We start from the raw sequence: 19,953 nt of genomic DNA, 5'->3' as shown, positions 1-19,953 counted from the left end.
ACGGAGACCTGCCGAGGTTTGGGGACGTTTGGGGAGGCGCCCAAACCTCCCCAAAGGTCGGCAGGTCTGCGCGGAGGAACGGAGACCTGCCGAGGTTTGGGGAGGTTTGGGGAGGCGCCCAAACCTCCCCAAAGGTCGGCAGGTCTGCGCGGAGGAACGGAGACCTGCCGAGGTTTGGGGAGGTTTGGGGAGGCGCCCAAAGCTCCCCAAACAGGAACGGAGACCTGCCGAGGTTTGGGGACGTTTGGGGAGGCGCCCAAACCTCCCCAAACAGGAACGGAGACCTGCCGAGGTTTGGGGAGGTTTGGGGAGGCGCCCAAACCTCCCCAAACAGGAACGGAGACCTGGGGAGGTTTGGGGAGGCGCCCAAACCTTCCCAAACGTCGGCAGGTCTGCGCGGAGGAACGGAGACCTGCCGAGGTTTGGGGAGGCGCCCAAACCTCCCCAAAGGTCGGCAGGAGGAACGGAGACCTGCCGAGGTTTGGGGAGGTTTGGGGAGGCGCCCAAACCTCCCCAAAGGTCGGCAGGAGGAACGGAGACCTGCCGAGGTTTGGGGAGGTTTGGGGAGGCGCCCAAACCTCCCCAAACGTCGGCAGGTCTGCGCGGAGGAACGGAGACCTGCCGAGGTTTGGGGAGGCGCCCAAACCTCCCCAAACGTCGGCAAGTCTCCGTTCCTCCGCGCCCTGCCTGCCTGCTTCTTTCCGCTGCGGAAAGAAGCAGGCAGGCAAGGCGTGGAGTTTGGGGAGGTGCGCGCGCACCTCCCCAAACCTCCCCAAACTTCGGCAGGTCTCGGACGGCGGTGGCTTGGGAGAGGTGCGGGCGATCCCGGAAGCACCAAAGCCTCGGCCGCGCACAAGTCCTCGGTAAGTTTTTTTTGTTGACTGGAGTATAAGCCGAAGTGGAATTTTTCAGCCCAAAAAGTGGGCTGAAAAATTCGGCTTATACTCAAGTATATACGGTACATATCTATGGGCTAAAACCAATGTTTCTGGAATAACAGCTTATGAAATCTCTGCTACTTATAACAGTTTACTCCATAACATGACAAAATTGCTTAACTAAATAAGCATTTGCTATATGAAATCACAGGTTGCTGCCATGGAACTGCTGCCGTTTGAAATAGCACCTGTCACTTAAACAATGCTTATTATATTAAAACACTAAGCTAAGGTTTGATATATGAAATTGAAATTCTGCTGTTTAAATTTAAATCATAGGTCTTGGCAGGGCTTTTTTTCTAAAAAAGAAAGGTGCCAGAACTCTCATTTTGGCGAGCGCAGGAGGCAGGGGGTTGGGGGGCGGCACTGCTGCAGTCACGGGCATGAGGGGTGTTGGTGGCGGGCTGCCCCCCAGAGCCAGAGCCGGTGTAGCTGCAGTGGGAGCAGTGGGGCCTGCTCTATATAGCGGGGCTACGTGGGGCAGGTGGCAGAGACATGGCGGGCCAGGCGATGCAGGGCAGCCACTTAGGTGGTCAGGGCGAGGCGACAGTGGTGCAGGTCCAGCACTGGGTAGGCCACCAGCCTGGCTGACACAGGTGAGCACAAGGAAGGAGTGCACATGGACTCTGCAGAACCCACCTCCCACTCCTTGTCCTCTCTTACTTACCTAGTTGAGATGGTGGAGTTGGGCAGCAGAGAGGGATGCAAACTTCCTGCCAAGTCACCTTGGCTGCAGACAACTTGCCCGTGCAACTTTGCTGGCCAGGTCTTTTGGCGTGCTCAGCAGCAATTCCTATTGGCTTTCGAGTAGCATAGTTTGTGGGAGGGAGGGAGTAGCATAGCTTGTGCAAAAGCTTTTTTTGTGTGTGCAAAAAAAAGGTGCTGGAACGCCATTCAGAGCGTTCAATGAGAAAAAAAGCCCTGCTTTTATGTTTTAATCTTATGATTTTAAATATATATATTTTTTCTATTGTAAGTTACCCCAAACCTCGCCATGTGGATTGCATAAGGTAAAGGTTCCCCCACACGTGCGTGCTAGTCGTTTTCAACTCTAGGGGCCGGTGCTCATCTCTGTTTCAAAGCCGAAGAGCCAGCGCTCATCCGAGGATGTCTCCATGGTCATGTGGCCGGCATGACTAGATTCCAAAGGCGCACGGAACGCTGTTACCTTCCCACCATAGTGGTCCCTATTTTTCTACTTGCATTTTTACGTGCTTTTGAACTGCTAGGTTGGCAGAAGCTAGGACGAATAGCAGGCGCTCACTCTGCTACGCGGCACTCCGGATTCGACCCGCCAAACTGCCGACCTTCTGATCGACAAGCTCAGCATCCTATCCCACTGAGCCACCGCGTCCCATGTGGATTGCATGCAAATATTATATAATCAGTAAATAAAGGTAGAACATATATTAATATACATCAAATGATTATATGCTTCCCTACAAAGTCAATTCTTGCTCAGTGACAGACCAAGGAGTTAACTCGGAAAGGCAAGAGGAAAATCTACAAAAGGTCTGTGCAACTTGTAGAAGGGAAAGGCCCACACTGATAAATTAAAAATCTTTGTGGTCTGCAAGGGAATGCTGGTCGGCTAATCAATGATTTGGTGACTAGAGGAGCATCTACAGTGTTGGAGCTCATGGTCATGGTAAGCCATGGAGACACTAGGCAACATGACTTTTAGGGCAGTGGTGGTGGTTTTATTACTTTTTTTAAAAAAAATATGTCTGTGCTGTGTCCAAGGGTGCTTGGCAGGCTGCATGTACAGGCCTGGTCTAGAATTTATTTTGGAGCATTCAATTATCTAGAGCAGGCATGTCAAACTCATTTTGTTTGAGGCAACTTCTTATAAAAGAATCGCCATTAATTTGTTTTAATAAAATAATTTAAATCAATTTTTCACTTGATTTCAAATTAAAAGAATTATATTGGTAGACAATGAGATTTTTTTTAGTACAATTGCCAAATGCAATAAACTGATTTTAGGCATATGTTACTGGAAGGATAAAGCAATCCCTGCTGTGTTACTGATTGCAGAGAAGCATTTGCATGTATGCAGGTATCCTTAGGGTGCCATAGTTATGGATGAGAAATATTGCTTGCAAAGTTGGTATTTCTGGATGTAATACAGATATTTTGGACTTATTTTTGTTTCTTTGCATGTTTGATATTTTTAAAAAGGCACATGCTACTGACTACACTTATGCACATATGTAACATTTTTGCTAGAATACATGACCACTGCTTGTCCAGAATGTGAAAAGTGAAAGATTGTGATTAAACAAAATTTTAATGTACAGATAATACCACCATAAATTATTTTAGCCTTTTTAATAAATGTTGTTATTGATGTTAAGCTCACCATGGAAAACATCATATATTGTTATGTATATACTAGGTTAATTATTTAAAGACTGAAGTGCAACATAACTAGATTCTAAATAATCTATTCTTCAAAACACACAACAGTCCAAACAGTAAAAGTAAACTCCAAATTAAGAATATTTCATTCTTAAGAATTGTTTAATTTAAAGTGGTTTAGTTGTAATAAATGGTTAGATTCAAAATAGTGTTCAATAGTACAAAATAGTACATAAGATACTATTTTTTCTAGCATCAGCTAAATTAGACATATTACATTGAGAAAAATGTTTCTCATTTCTTTCCTGTTACCTTTATGAAATCATCATTGCAGAGATGTTAACATAAGAAATAGATTATTTTGTTATCTAATTTTACCTTCCAAAAGACAGAAGCAGATGAAAAATGTGAGGTTCTTTCCTGTTGGCTTTTTTGAATTAGCTGCTTTAGATTCTAAAAGTTTAGTTACTAAAGAAGTAACCTTGTAAATAATTTTAATGTCCTCCTCTAGTTCAGGGGTAGGCAACCTTGCCTCTTTTATGACTCAAGGACTTCAACTCCCAGAATTCCCAAGCAAGCATGGCTCAGCTTGGAAACATCTCCCTTTCCCCTCAGCATGACTGGCTCAGGATTTCTGGGAGTTGAAGTCCACGAGTCATAAAAAAGAGCCAAGATTGCCTAGCCCTGCAATAGGCTTAGGAAAGGCAATAGAGGGAGCTTCTTTTTTTTTTTTTTGCAAAAAAAATGGTGCCGGAACGCCGTTCTGAGTGTTCTATGAGGAAAAAAAGCCCTGGGTCTTGGTATAAAATAGGAAAGCCCATTCTGCTACAAAAAATACAGTTTAATGCATGAAATCACAGAACCCTTTAAGACCTTTCCCACTCATCATTAGTTTATTTATTTATTTTATTTTATTACATTTATATACCGCCCTTTCCCTGAGGACTCAGGGCGGTTTACAGGGAGTTAAAAACCAGCAATACAAAAATTAAAAACCAATTTTAAAAAGATTAAACTAACCCTGTGCAATTAAAAAACCCCGATTAAAATAAATTTCTCCTAAGCCTGGGCCCGAGAGCTCAAAGAGCCAGGTCTTCAGGCCCCGGTGGAATGATCGGAGGTCGGGGGCTGTCCTCAGCTCCACTGGCAGCTGGTTCCAGAGGGCAGGTGCCCCCACTGAGAAGGCCCTATCCCTGGGTGTCACCAGCCGGCAATCTCTTACCGGTGGGACCCTGAGCAGACCCTCCCTGTGGGAGCGCACTGGGCGAAGGGCATTTGATGCCGGCAGCAGGTGTTCCCTCAAATACCCCGGACCCAGGCCATGTAGGGCTTTATAGGTGATAACCAGCACCTTGAATTTCACCCGGAGGGCAACCGGAAGCCAATGCAGCTCACGGAGTAGAGGTGTTACATGGGAGTATCGGGAGACCCCCCATTACAACTCGCGCGGCCGCATTCTGCACCAGTTGAAGCCTCCGAGTGGTCTTCAAGGGCAGCCCCATGTAGAGAGCGTTACAGTAGTCCAAACAGGAGGTCATGAGCGCATGAGTAAGTGTGCGTAGGGCGTCTCGGTCCAGATAGGGACGCAACTGGTGCACCAGGCGAACCTGTGCAAAAGCCCCCCTGGTCACGGCTCCTATGTGATCTTCAAAATTGAGTCGTGAATCCAGGAGGACGCCCAAGTTGCGAGCCCTATCAACGGGGGGTAACACCTCACCCCCCATTGTTAGAGGTGGAATAGTCTGGTTAGCCCGAGATGCCGATATGCACAGCCACTCAGTCTTGGCGGGATTGAGACGAAGCCTGTTTCTCCCCATCCAGACCTGAACCGCCTCCAGGCACCGGGACATCACAGCGAGGGCATCACTGGGTTGGTTCGGGGTGGAAAGAAAAAGTTGGGTATCATCAGCGTACTGATGATACCCCACCCCGAAACCACAAATGATCTTGCCCAGCGGCTTCATATAGATGTTGAACAGGAGAGGCGAGAGAACCGACCCCTGAGGGACTCCACAAATGAGAGGCCTCGGGGCGGATCTCTGCCCTCCCATCAACGACTGCGAGCGGCCCTGGAGGTAGGAGGAGAACCACCGTAAAACGGTGCCTCCCACTCCCAACCCCCTGAGACGCCGCAGCAGGATACCATGGTCAATGGTATCGAAAGCCGCTGAGAGATCTAATAGGACCAGGACAGAGGAGCAACCCCTATCCCTTGCCCTCCAGAGATCATTCACCAGCGCGACCAATGCCGTCTCCGTGCTGTGTCCGGGCCTGAAACCCGATTGGTACGGGTCCAGATAATCAGTTTCCTCCAGGAACAGAGGGAGCTGATGCGCCACCACACTCTCAACAACCTTCGCCAAAAAGCGAAGGTTGGAGACTGGACGATAGTTGTTTAAAACAGCCGGGTCCAAAGCAGGCTTCTTGAGAAGGGGTCTCACCACTATACAGTTGCGCTCTGTATAGTTAGACAGGAAAAAGTTCCAAAGCCACAACCACAGCTAATACTTGGTGCCTTGTCCCCTTCCCTGTATGCACCAATCGGGAAACTAGAGAGCTGAAACGTCTATATTAACAACAAGAAAAAAGTCAAGGAAATTGTAGGTCCACTAAAGAGAGAAAATGGCAAGGAAATAACAGGCAACAGGGAGAAAGCAGAGCTGCTTAACTCATACTTTGCATCAGTCTTCACACAAAAAGAAACTACAGCCCAACATACAAAAAAAAACCACTGCAGAAGACAAATTAGAAACAAAAATTAAAATAAGCAAAAAAATGGTAAGAGAACACCTATCCGATGTTAACGAACATAAATCACTGGGGCTCGACAGATTACATCCCAGAGTTCTGAAGGAGCTGGCAGATGTCATCTCAGAACCATTGCACCACATCTTTCATAAATCCTGGAGCATTGGGGAAGTATCTGAGGATTGGGAAATGGCTGATGTGGTTCCCATCTTCAAGAAAGGAAAAAAGCAGACCCAATAAACTATAAACCAATCAGTTTAACATCAATACCTGGGAAGATCCTAGAAAAGATAATCCAAAAACAGATCTGCGAACAACTAGAAGCAAACAAAGTTATAATTAGTAGCCAGTACAGGTTTGTTAAAAACAGATCATGCCAAACCAATCTTATTTCATTCTTCAACAAAGTGACTAAACTAATAGACCAGCGAAACACAGTGGACGTAGCATACTTAGACTTCAGTAAAGCATTTGATAAAGTAAACCACAACCTACTCCTTGGTAAGCTAGAAAAAGGTAGAATAGACAACATCACCATCACATGGATCTGTAGCTGGCAAACCATACTGAATGAGTAGTCCTCAATGGCACTACATCCACATGGAAAGAAGTAAGCAGTGGGATACCACAAGACCACACCTTGAATACTGCAGCCAATTTTGGTCACCATATCACAAAAAAGGATGCTGAGAGTTTGGAAAAAATTCAGAGAAGAGCAACTAAGATGATCAAAGTCCTGGAGACTAAAACATACAAAGAACGGTTGCAGGACTTGGGTTTGGTTAGTCTAAAGAAAAGAAGAAATAGGGGAGACATGATAGCAGTATTCCAGTATTTGAGGGGCTGCCACAAAGAAGAGGGGGTCACATTATTCTCCAAAGCACCAGAGGGCAGGACAAGAAACAATGGTTGGAACCTGATCAAAGAGAGAAGCAACCTGGAATTAAGGAGAAACTTCCTGACAATGAGGACAATTAACCTGTGGAACAGCTTGCCCCCAGAAATCATGGATGCTCCATTACTGGAGATTTTTTAAAAGAGGCTAGACAGTCATTTGTCTGAGATGGTATAGGTCCTCCTGCTTGAGCAGGGAGCTGGATTAGAAGACCTCCAAGGTCCCTTCCTTCTCTATTCTGTTCTGTTCTGTTCTGTTCCATTCCATTCTACCTCTGACAAGGACCAACTAGTTTTTGCCTGATTGACATGATAGAAGGCATCATGCCTCCATTTGGTTTTCATCACTCCTCCCTTGGACTTTTGGGAAGGGTATTTTTTTCCCACCTGAAAGGAAGTTGAATAAAAACCAGAATTTTTCTGGAAAACATAGATTTATCATAACCGGTTCACCAAACTCAAAAAACAAAAAAGGTATCGGTTCTACCAAACCGGTGCAAACCAGCTGAATCCCACCACTGGGTGAGATGGTGTGCTGATTGATAATAGAGATGAGAACAAGTGGTGGAAAAGGAAGGGCTGTATTTTCTGAGCATGAAACGTTAGTTGCTTTAAAGTTTAATTTTTCTGCTCCTGTAAGGAAAGGACAAAAGAAGTCGGGAGACGGAATATTAATGCTGTTTTGGATTTTGACATCCTTCCCTGAAAGACTACAATTAGAAGCACCAGGAAACATCACTCACTGTGTGTACAAACTTGAAGTATCAATCACAAAATGATACATTCTTCTCTTCATCTTGAAATATTCTTTAGGCAAAATGCAGAGCTGGAAATGTAATAATGATACAATAATGAACTATCTCAGACATGTCAAACACAAGGCCCGGGGGCCGGATCCGACCCACGAAGTGGTTTCATGTGGCCCGCAAAGCCATCCTGGAAACAGTGAGGGAATGGCCCCCGCTGCCTTGGCCCGTCCGAGGCTGGCCGGGAGCCAATGTACAATTTCGTGGTGGTCATCTATGCTGAAATACATTCAGTATTAGCTCCATAAGGCCATTTGGAAACAGCAAGGGATCGGCCCCTGCTGCATTGGCCCTGCCCCCTGGGTGTGTGCTGGGGAGGTATCACCCTTTGTGAGGAATGAAAAAATGCACCATCACCTGGAAGTGGCCAGCACATGGCCCTGCCTAGTTTGGGCAGGCTAGGGGCTGGGCAGCATTGTGCTTCTCTTCAGATTCATGCCACCTGGCTCAGCCTCTCAGCACTGTGAGAAGAGCAGCCCGCTGCCTGCCAAAACTGGGCAGGCTAGGGGCTGGGCAGCATTGTGCAGGTAACATCAGCTCTCATGCTGCTCATGGCATCCCCTCCCCCAGAGCCCACCAAGCCAGATATGTGAAGTAGGCAAGGGCCATTTGCTGGCCACTTCCAGGCGATGATGCATTTCTTCATTCCTCATGAGGATGACACTTCCCCAACTGTGTTTCTTGCCTGTTTTTCTCCTTCCCTCATCTCAAATATTTTTCCACCACTGTTCTTAGGAGGGAAGGAAGGAAGGAAGGAAGGAAGGAAGGAAGGAAGGAAGGAAGGAAGGAAGGAAGGAAGGAAGGAAGGAAGGAAGGAAGGAAGGAAAGGGAGGGTCTGAGGGAAATCCTGCCTTAGTCCTGCCCTGCTGCCCTTTCACCATCCCCTTGCCCCCTCCTCCTGGTCTATCCTGGGGGGTCTCCCATCCTATTGCTAAGGAAGCTTTGGATACAAAGCTAGGTCTCCTCACATGGAGAGGGAGTTGGCCTCCCTCTTGACTTTTCCCATCATGAGCAACCTGGCTAAGGAAAGCAAGCACAGCAGCAGCAGCCTTGAAGAGGAGGTAAGTGCAGCTGGGCACCCCCTTGGGGAAGTGGGGCTGGGCTTAGTGCCGCAGGTGCTTGAGGGCTGGGCTGGGCATTTGACCATTGCGCCACCATCCAGCCCCCCGCTGCATGACCTGAGAAGAAAAGTGAGGCTCCTCCAGTGGACCATGCCTTGGCACTTGCCCCAGTCCGATCTCCTGCCAGAGACCCTCAGATCTATCCCACTCCTGCCCAGGCCCCCATAGGCACCCTTGACCCGAACAATGTAGAGCTGGCCATGCCCACCCAGTAGGCCACATGCACTCCAGCCACACCCACCCAGTAGGCTGCACCCACCCTGGCCACACCCACCCAGCCCCCCCCGAGGGCAACCACAATGCTCATGCGGCCCTCAGTGAAATTAAGTTTGACACCCCTGAAGTATCTGGTAGGGAGCACCATGCCTATTTGAGCCATGGGGGCACAGTGGTTACAATGCAGTATTGCAGGCTTTCATCCTTCCAAGATCGGTAAAATGAGGACCCAGGACCTGCAATATGCTCACTCTGTAAACCATTTAGAGAGGGCTGTAAAGCACTGTGAAGCTGTATATTAGTCTAAGTGCTATTGCTATTGCTATCGGTCACTACTTCTATCTGACCAGAATCCTGAGATATCTTTCCAGGCTGCTTCATTATTTGTTATATACATCCTATGGCACAAATTTTGTTCACTGTTATTTGTATTATAACTATAGTTAATATAATAATACATTTTATATAATTTTATTGCTTGTTTTAACACTTTTTTAATAATTACAACCTATGTATTTTATAATTGTGCTTTATGGCACAAAAGCCATAGCAAAGGGTTTATTTGATAACATAATAAAAAAGAACAAATATTTGCACAAGTGACTCCACAAAGAGCTCACAGAAACAAAATTTTTACCAGCTTCTTCAAGGCTATGAAAATCAGAACCATCCTCTCTTCAGGAGCACTTTCTTAACACATTAATGATAGGTTGTAACCCTTAACATCACATTCTATCAGCCTGATTCAATTTAGCAGAATCTTGCCAGGTTTAAGGTAAACAGGATCGGACATAAGCAGAATAGACATCACTATAGTGAATGTTCTGCTGTTAGATTGCTGCTGGCTCACGAATTGATGTGTAGTATTTTAATTCAACTATGAAGAAGAGCCTTTATAGTATGGTTTTGATTTAATTAAGAATGAATTTAGTCTGATGGATTGTTCTCTTTGTATGCTTGCTGTTTTAAATGAGAAAATCCCATTAGCACATTCTTTACTGGATACAAATGAGAAAAACAAGTCTGTGTTCGAGACAGTTTTCCAATTGTCATCCATATAGTCTCTCTGCTTTTGCCAATCATGAAAATTGTTGCTGCATAATGATGCCTCAGGGACCTAAACAAGCTGGGCAATATAGTTTGTTGCATATTTTAAATCTCCTATGCATGATCAATCATTGTAGCAAAGGCAGTCACATCAACTGATTTGCTTTAGGAGTGAAATTATCCTTTGTAAATATCTGCAATCCAAACTTTTTAAAAATAAAAATGAAACAAACTTTTGGTTTTTAAAAAATTGCAGCTTTCTTTCTTCAGGAATAAATACTATAAACCTAAGGGAAAATTATATTCTAAATACATGAAATTGGGGAATAGTCATTTATATAAAGTTCAATAAATTTGGAGACAGTTATAATGTCAATTGATTACTATTTAAAGCATTACATCTAAAAGTTCCTTTTAATTATTTTTATGTTTTGCATTTATCTTGTTTGATAGAAGATAAATCTTTCTACATTTTAAGGCATATATGCTATGTTCAAAAATAAAAAAAATATATATAGATAAAAAGAACAAAGCAAGATTGTTACATATCGTGACTTTTTTCCCATTGGTGGCAATAGGATAGGCACGATTTTGGCGTGACACATCCGGCCCACGGGCTAGCAGTTTGACACTTCTATGTAGAATGATTCATTCTTGGGCTTATAGTAAGGTAAATTCCAAGAGATAGAAAGTATTTTGACTGCATTCACAAACAATATCTTTGCAAGTTCCTAGTACCAATGAAGCTTCTGTGCTAGACAAATTATTACAAACTCATTTCTGTTTTTTGTTTTTTCCTTTTAGAATTTGGAAAGATTGATGAAGACATAGATAAATATAACACACCAGGATTTTCTGGTTGTCTGTCACGTGTGCAGTTCAATCAGATTACTCCACTCAAGGCAGCCTTGAGACAGACCAATATCTCCTCTCACATTTACATAGAAGGAGAACTTGTAGAATCCAACTGCGGAGCAAATCCACAAACCATCCAACCAATGTCTTCTACAACAGACCCTTGGCATCCAGATTCAGGTACAGTGGGAATGACATGTTAGCAGAAACATTCAATATTTTTTTAAGATCCAGGACTGCTTATAAAAAATACAGTTTTTCCCAGTTTATTATTGCTTTTATTTTTCAGAGTTTTCTGAGTACTAAGCAGTAAAACTTTTAACTACTGCCTCCTCATAAACATTTTTTTTACTTTTGTCAAAGGAATGAAAGGAACTAATAAAAGAACTGACAAATACATAAGAATTTTGCCTAAACATGGGTATGTGTTCTAGCAAGTATATAGGTGACATTTCCATTTCCAATGAAATCCATTATTGAAATTAGGGTCAAACTGGATATTAGCACTTTGGAATTCACATGCCTTTATTTTATTTGTGAAATGAAGAATCGGTGGATGCTTATTACTAATGAGAATATTTTACAGTTGCTTCCAGTGGTGGGACTCAAATATGTGAACAATTGGTTCTCTGTGTGGATGCTGCTTCCAGAAGTCTATTCTGGGCCTGGACAAGAAAAAATTAGCTACTGGTTCTGCTGAAGTGGTGTGAACCAGCTGAATCCCACCACTGGTTGCTTCCATATACTGCACAGTTTTGATCCATAAAGTATCTTTGTTTTCTTGACAGTTAGGGACTGAAACAGATATTTGTAGAGTTAACATCATTGTTACTTTGCTGAAATGACAAATAATTACCTAAAACATTATCTTGTGTGCTAGCTGTTAATCATTCATTATTGATAATTTTGCTCTGTTATCATGGTGACTTTTCATACTATTGACATAATAATACTACTCAATAATAAGACTACTCTCTTCAACTTATTTTCCTTTAAATTTAATTATTTTATAACTTTATCTAGAAGTTATTTGAGCCTGCCATAGCATGGGAATAATGCTAGGAAGAAGTTTTTTTTCATGCAGTCTTTTTATTGCAAAAACTGAGATTAAGGCTGATAACTTCTGGTTGCTTCTAAAATATTTGCATTATTTAGTGTACATCTTAGGGATAAGTTTATGTTTATGTCTATATATTTGCACATCAACATTATGTATGTATTCTTTGACTATTTAATGATTCAAAAAGTGCTAGTATACCCCAAACTATATACATCTACAATTGGGAAAAACATTATTTGTCCACCCTTTAACTTCTATTTTGTTGTAAGGTTATAGTATAAGGATCTGCTAGATGTACTACTTCAAGAAAATCAAAATAAGAAAAAGAAAGACTGCTAATTATTAATGAAACAAAATGATCTAATATTGTCTTCCAAATAAATTGCAGATAGTCCTCAACCTAGAACAGTTTATTTATGGTGGCCTCAGAGAGGGTCCATATTATAGCCTATAAAGCATTTCCAGGCAACATAAAATCTTGTGCCACACATGCCTTAAAGTCACATGACCACATTTCAGGTGCTAGACAACCAACTAACATTCATGAGTGACAACAGCATAGTTATACAAATGCAATATGCAACATTTTTTGCCAATTTGTTTGCATTTTTTGCCATTTTGGGAAGAAAATGCAATTTGTAATGACCACCCCAAAATGGCTGTAAAATTAGGTGCAGTGTGAATGCCTTGACTTATCACTGTCACAACTTACAACTGAAATCCCAGTCCCAATTGCCATAAATTGGGGATTATCTGTAAACATAATCAGCCATGATTTAAATTCATAGTGACTATGATAAAGACAAGCAATGAGAGTTTCAGTGCCTGGTGTGCATAACAGTGAATTCAAAATTGGTTATTCCCCGAGTCTTACTCCCAGGTGTCATACTTCAGGTGTTTTTTTTAAAAAGTGCCATAGTAATTTTAACTTCTTTATTCATAAATTAATTGTCATGGTTCTGATAGATGAGACCAATTAAAGCAGAACTCCGAGGCTTTAGTTTTCCTCTAAGAACATGCTTATTGGCTACAAAGTATCGGCATGATCAAAAGTGTAACCAAGACAAAAAGTTCCCTCCAAAAGCAACAGTATTACAAAGTTAAAATTCCCACCCCAAATCTATGCAATCAGCTACATTTCCCATAGAATAGTTTGCTAGGCTTTCTGACATTAGTCTCAACCCCCAGCTGAGGGAACAGAAATGACCTTGGTTTCCACAGGACATAGAATTGTTTAGGCTAGCATAAAACCTCCCAAACCTCCTCCCCCCAATTATGTGGCAACCGAAAATGAACAAGATGGCTTCAGGCAAATTCATTGCAGATTTGATATTAATAATGGATCTTTTAAATCACAAACCAGAGACATAGAAAGAAGGTTCATGGGCAATTTGTATTCTTTAGCTCCAGAATTGTTTTCCTTGGAGTTCAGTTCTGAAAAAAAAACCCACAAAGTTTTGGACTGACCACAGAATGGAAGCAATTATACATCATCTCTGTCATAAAACAGATGTAGCATTAATCTTTTAGACTAGACTAAAAAAATAAGATATTTCTTTAATCCAGGTCAAACCATCTCCAAGACCTATCTACTTGAAAAAGGAGTACCCTTTGATAATCTCGGAAAGTATCTTTTCACATCATTTCTTATGTGATCTTTTTAAACTGGAAATAGCAGTTGAACCATCCTTTTCCTTAGCAGTTAGACCTGAAACCAAAGTAGAGTTTGTTTACTTCATCCCACCCATTGATAAATGTACCTGCTCCAGGAAGAACAAATAGAAGAGAATATATGGCATTTCTGCCAGCAAAATACTTTGACCAACACTGAAAGATGTAATATATAACAAAGGCCATGATGAAGTCCTTTATTATATCTTCTATAAACAGAAAGTTTGTAGAAGACAAAAGCTTTCCAAAGGCTCTCAGGAGGGCATATCATTCTTTTTCTTATTGTTAAGAGCATCACAAACCCAAACACGTAGTATTGTGACTGATTTGTTCTTTACACCAGGTCAACCATCTCCAAGACCTATCTACTTGAAAAAGGAGTAGCCTTTGATAATAATAAGAGCCTTGGTGGAGCAGTGGGCTAATGCCTCCTTAAGTAACACCAGCTGCCTGCAATTAGTGCAGGTTCGCATCCCACCAGGCTCAAGGTTGACTCAGCCTTCCATCCTTCCGAGGTAGGTAAAATGAGGACCCAGATTGTTGGGGGCAATTAAGCTGACTTTGTAATAATGCCGCTTGGGGTGTGTGTGAAAGCCCTAATAAGCAAGCATATACATAGAATGAAGGCTACTGCTAAGCTTGTAAGCCGCCCTGAGTCTTCAGAGAAGGGCGGGATATAAATGGAATTAAAATAAATAAAAAAATAAAAAAAATAAAAATAATCTCAGAAAGTATCTTTTTGTTCATGAAAACATATATCTAAGCTTTATCTTTTCAATTTATAGTTTGGAAAAAATTGTATGCTGTATTACATGGTATAGCAGTGCTCAGGATTGAAGTACACAGTCTCTCAATTATATATTATTTTATTTCTGTATTTCATGAACTGTATGAGAACTGTATGTTTGTTTTCAACTTCTCTTGATTGTTTTGTATCTTCCTTCTTATATTCCTTTGTAAAATCTTTCTCTTGGATACTATCAAATTCTTTTTCCCACTGGCACAATTGGTTTTTTTTTTCAATCAAAAAGGGAAAAAAGCATACTATATTATTTAGGGAATTCATCCTTCTTAGAATGACATATATATTCCAAATCTTTTCTATTTCTTTAACCATGTTCAAACAAATGTTTCTTTTTTAAGTATTCTCTCTGGCAAGTCCCATCATCTATTTTCTTAGTTTCCACTTTAGTCTTTTTCCTTTGCCCAGTATCTTTCTTAATCAATGTATTTTGCTGAATCAAAAGGTTTCTCCATATGTTTGTAAATGTTACTGTAGATATAAAAACTAAATCAGGTGAAATGTCTTTGTACGGGGCTTCTGCCTTTCCATGTTTATTGAAAATATTTTTCTTTCTCTCTGCTTCTCTTATCATTTCCTTTCTCTCTGATGTTCCTGACATCTCTACAGTCCATTTTATCCAATCCTCAGATTTATTTTGTAGTCTTAAGGGATAAGTTGTTTTTTCCAATTCTTCTGAATTTTTTCCCACTAGGATTAAATCATGTTTCCTTGTTTTGTTAAGTTTAAGTCTCTATTCTCAATTCTATATCCATTTATCTGTTTTATCTGCTACTTCTCTGTTGTTGTTTTTTGGGAATTTTTTTCTTGTAAAGTTAACTTGGAAATAGATTGATTTATATTTTCAAAGTTATTTTGGATTTCTTTGTGGTTTAAAGTCATTGTTATTTGAATTAGTTGGAGTATACTATATATCTCCTCCTATGAAGTATTTATGTTTACTTGATATGTTCTTTCTACGTGTCTATGATCCATGATGGCCAAGAATTTGTTTTTCTCTTCCTTTCTTTTCTCTGCTTTAGAGTCCCAATTAAATAGATATTTGTAATCCAAATAGTTCAAAAAAGATTTTTTTTTCCTGAAAATTAAATTCTCTCTTTGTCTACAGCCCAGATGATTGTCTTTTTTGCCACAGCTGTTCTTTGCTGTTAAAACTTTGAAGGTCACAAACACAGATTAGCTTTTTCCAGGTTTTGCCAAGTCTTATATTAAGGTCATAGCTGTTGTGGTCTTAATCCACCACTAGGTGTCAGTAGCTATTTGTTTTTCAATTTCCAAAATGAACAATTATCTTTAAAATGAGAGTCTTAACCATTCAACAATTTTAAATTTATCCAGATTTAAATTTTCAATTTCAGGTTTTATATTTATTGCACTTCCATATATTTTGATCCTTCATAAAAAGATTAATTCATCACATCCATTAGTTTAAGGATGTGGCAGAAATCCCCCTTTCAGAGGTATTTTGCTTCTTGGGGATCTTTTCCAGGAAATTAAATGTAGAACAGAAAAAAATAAGATTAAATTCCTCACTCAGTTTCAAGCATGCTGTTCACAGTTGTGGTGGTTAGTACTTTTGGAATTTGGTTGCTAGTAGGTTGGGCTGGTCAATGCAATACAGCCAGCCTTTCTCCTGTTGGGTTTAAAGACTTTCCCCAAGTTGAACGGAATGGCTGCCACCATTACAAAATCACTGGAGCACCCTTCTTTCTTTGCCACCTCTCTGGGGTGACTTAGACCCATTTATGGTCCCCTGGCAGGGCGAAATTAGCTGCGGGGTTGCAGAGAATCCACAAGCCTGTGACCAGTCACTACCATGCAAAAACAAAAGTCCTCTCTTTTGGCCGGAGGTTTGCTGAGGCAGTCCATGGCATAATAACCCTCTTTTCCACATTTGAAGCAGGCTGTTGAGCAGGGAGGAGCTCAGCTTAGGGTTTTGCTGCTTCTGTCTTCTACTCTGGAGGGGACAATTTCCATATTTTTCTGGAGTGGTACAGGTTGTGGTGTTGGTTGATCTTTAAAAGGTGAAAAAACAGTACTGCTGTGTACTGCATTATTGTATGCTACTTCAACAAATGGCAATAAGTCTGTCCAATCATTCTGTTGATAATTTATATAGTATCTTATGTATTGTTCTATCACTGCATTTGTGCATTCAGACACACCATTATTGGTACATGGATGAAAACCAGAACTGAGACCTTGTGAAATCCTATTGATTGGATGAACTCTCTCCAAAATCTTGTGGTGAATTGTACCCCTTGGTCTGATATGACTTGGTAAGGCACTACATGCAGCCTGTAAATATGCTGCACAAACATCTTGCTAACCTCGTAGCCGAGGGAAGCTTTGGACAAGCTATGAAGTGTGCTTCTTTTGAAAATAAATCAATGACTGTCTATATTACAGTATTTCCATCACTCTCCGGTAATTCTGTTATGAAATCCAGTGCTATTTCTTCCCAGAGTCTTTTAGGGTCAGCCACTGGTTGTAATAAACCTGGGATTTTCCCAGGCAACCACTTCATGGACACACAAACCGAACAACTAGCCACATAGTCTTTTATATCCTTTTTCATTTTTGGTCACTAAAATTGTTTTTTCACAAGATGAAGAGTTTTTACAAACCCAAAATGTTCAGCAGATTTTGCATCATGTGTTTGGCTTAACACCAAAGTCCTTTGGCTATCCAGGACATAGACTTTGAATCCCTTCCATGCCAGACATTTTTTATCATAAGATCATTTTAATGGATTTGAAACCAGCTATCTTGTTCCATAGCCTCCTTAAATTTCTGCCTTAGAGGATCTAAGGTTAACCAGGATGGTTTTCCCTTTCACTGAATCCCTCGTGCTGGTGCAGCAAGCTGGATGGAAGTGATTATAGAATTTATCACTTCTTTTGTTCTTTTGTATTGAGGCATTCATGAAAGGGCATCAGCTAACAAAATTTTCCCTCCACACTTCAAATGGGATTTTACTACCCTCCAGGAATTGTCTCTGTATTACATGAACTCAGAAGACCACAAATGCTTCTTTTTCCCATACAGCCCATCTTGTCTCAGTATCTGATGGCTTCTGAGAAGTATGCGCACATAGTTTTAACTCCCCCTTTCTCATATGTTTGTAGCAATATTGCCCCCACTACGACATCACTAGCATCTGCTTGTATTACAAAAGGCTTTTCTGGATTTGGGGGCCTTAACAGGGATTCTTCCACAAAGTCTTTTTAGGTTTTTAAATGCCGCTTGACATTCAAGGGTCCAGCTCAATGGCTGACTGGGTTTAGGGTTATTCTCTTTTCCCATTTTTAATAAATTGGTTAACTCTGGTTGGTACCTTTTAACTGGGGGTGAGGGGGATCAGGACCCTGAGCTCATGCTTGTGTATTTTAATGCCAGATCCGTTGTGAACAAGGTTCCCCTCATCCGGGATTTGATCGAGGAGGAACACGTGGATCTGGCATGCATTACAGAGACCTGGTTGGGCCCAGAGGGCGGTGTCCCTCTGATTGAGTTGTGCCCTCCAGGTTTCTGTGTGCTGCACCGGCCGTGGGCTCAGGGCAGGGGTGGTGGGGTGGCAGTGGTTATAAGGGAGACCTTATGTCCGTGGGAGACCACTATTGTACAGATAGGCGGGAGTGAGTCCCTCCTCCTGAGATGTGGCCCTCGGGCTCAGTTGGGCCTGTTGCTAACATACCTGATGCCTAGCTGTGTGGCAACGGTCCTGCCCGAGCTGCTCGACACCCTCTCAGGGTTGATGGTGGAGTTTCCCAGACTCATAGTTCTGGGCGACTTCAACCTGCCTTCCCTGGGAGGGTCATCAGAGTTAGCCCAGGAGTTCATGGCCTCCATGATGGCCATGGACCTGACCCAAGTAATTCAGGGTCCGACTCATGGGGGGGTCACACTCTTGACCTGGTTTTTTTATCTGGGCAGTGGTTGGATGATCTGGGAGGGGGCTCACCAACTGTTGTCCCCCTGTCATGGTCCAATCATTATCTCCTGCGGCTGGTCTTCCATTATGTCACCCCCCACTGCTGGGCTGCGGAACCAACCAGGTGGTTCTGCACCAGGCGCCTAATGGAACCGGATCGGTTCCAGATGGCACTTGGGTCTATACCTATCTCCCCCACTCACAGCTCGGCTGATGCCTTGGTGGATGCCTGGGAAAGGACTGCCACTGAGGCGCTCGACCATGTTGTCCCCTTGCGACCCCTAATCCAGTGCAGATCCTGGTGGGCTCCATGGTTTTCTCTGGAGCTCCAGGAGATGAAGTGTCGGAGACGGGGTCTAGAGAGCTGTTGGAGATCCAGCCAGTCTGAACCTGAGCGATTGTGATTAAGAACCTTTATAAGGTCTTATCTCGCTGCGATGAGGACGGCAAAGTCTAATTACTTCTCTGCCCTCTTCGCATCCGCAGATAATCGCCCAGCCGCCCCGTTTCGGGTGACTTGCTCCCTCCTTCATCAGGAGGAGAGGGAGGAGCCCTTGCAGGGGCGGACCGAGGAGTTTAGTCATCATCTGGCAAATAAAATCACTTAGATTCGGGCCAGCTTGGACTCTGAATGGACAGAGTCTGACATGGAGGAATCGAGCGGTCCTGAGAGTGTTATCTGGACCGAGTTCGATCCTGTGACCCCTGATGAGGTGGACAGGATCATGAGGAGGCTGAGCTCTACCACCTGTTTATTGGACCCATGCCCCTCCTGGCTGGTTTATGCAGCCCAGGATGAGACACAAGGATGGTTCCAGGCAGTAATAGCTGCTTCTTTGAGAGAGGGTGTTTTCCCTGCCGCCTCGAAAGAGGCGGTGGTGAGGCCCCTCCTCAAGAAGCCTGCCCCGGACCCAGCGATTTTGAATAACTATTGTCCTGTCTCCAACCTTTGCTTCTTAGCAAAGATTGTCGAGAATGTGGTGGCGCATCAGCTCCCTCTGTTCCTGGAGGAAACTGATTATCTTGACCCGTACCAATTGGGTTCCAGGCCCGGGTACAGCACGGAGACGGCATTGGTCGTGCTGGTGAATGATCTCTGGCGGGCTTGGGACAGGGGTTGTTCCTCTGTCCTAGTCCTATTAGATCTCTCAGTGGCTTTTGATATCATCGACCATGGTATCCTACTGTAGCGTCTCAGGGGGTTGGGAGTGGGGGGCACTGTTTTATAGTGGTTCTCCTCCTACCTCCTGGGCTGCTCACAGTCGGTGTTGACAGGAAGACAGAGGTCCGCCCTGAGATCTCTCATTTGTGGAGTCCCTCAGGGGTTAGTCCTCTTTCCCCTCCTGTTCAACATCTATATGAAGCCACTGGGTGAGCTCATTCGTGGTTTCGGGGTGGGGTATCACCAGTATGCTGATGATACCCAACTTTCTCTTTCCACCCTGAACCAACCCAGTGATGCCCTCATTGTGATGTCCCGTTGCCTGGAGGCGGTCCGGG

At 43.0% G+C, this 19,953-nt stretch overlaps 1 protein-coding gene across 1 annotated transcript in view; it reads left to right on the top strand.

The window, feature by feature from the left end:
• Positions 1–19,953, top strand: part of CNTNAP2 (contactin associated protein 2) — a gene marked incomplete at its 5' end in the record, with an annotated part of 1,430,381 nt that overhangs the window by 1,387,974 nt on the left and 22,454 nt on the right. The window contains one exon of the mRNA XM_083378276.1: positions 10,936–11,166. Within this exon, the coding sequence (XP_083234402.1) occupies positions 10,936–11,166 (231 nt within the window). The remainder of the gene's footprint in view (positions 1–10,935; positions 11,167–19,953) is intronic.

This window comes from Vipera ursinii, assembly GCF_947247035.1.
Source record: "Vipera ursinii genome assembly, chromosome: Z".
Taxonomy (NCBI): domain Eukaryota; kingdom Metazoa; phylum Chordata; class Lepidosauria; order Squamata; family Viperidae; genus Vipera; species Vipera ursinii.
The sequence above is the reverse complement of the archived record's forward strand: the minus strand, read 5'-3'. Positions and strand labels throughout refer to the sequence as shown.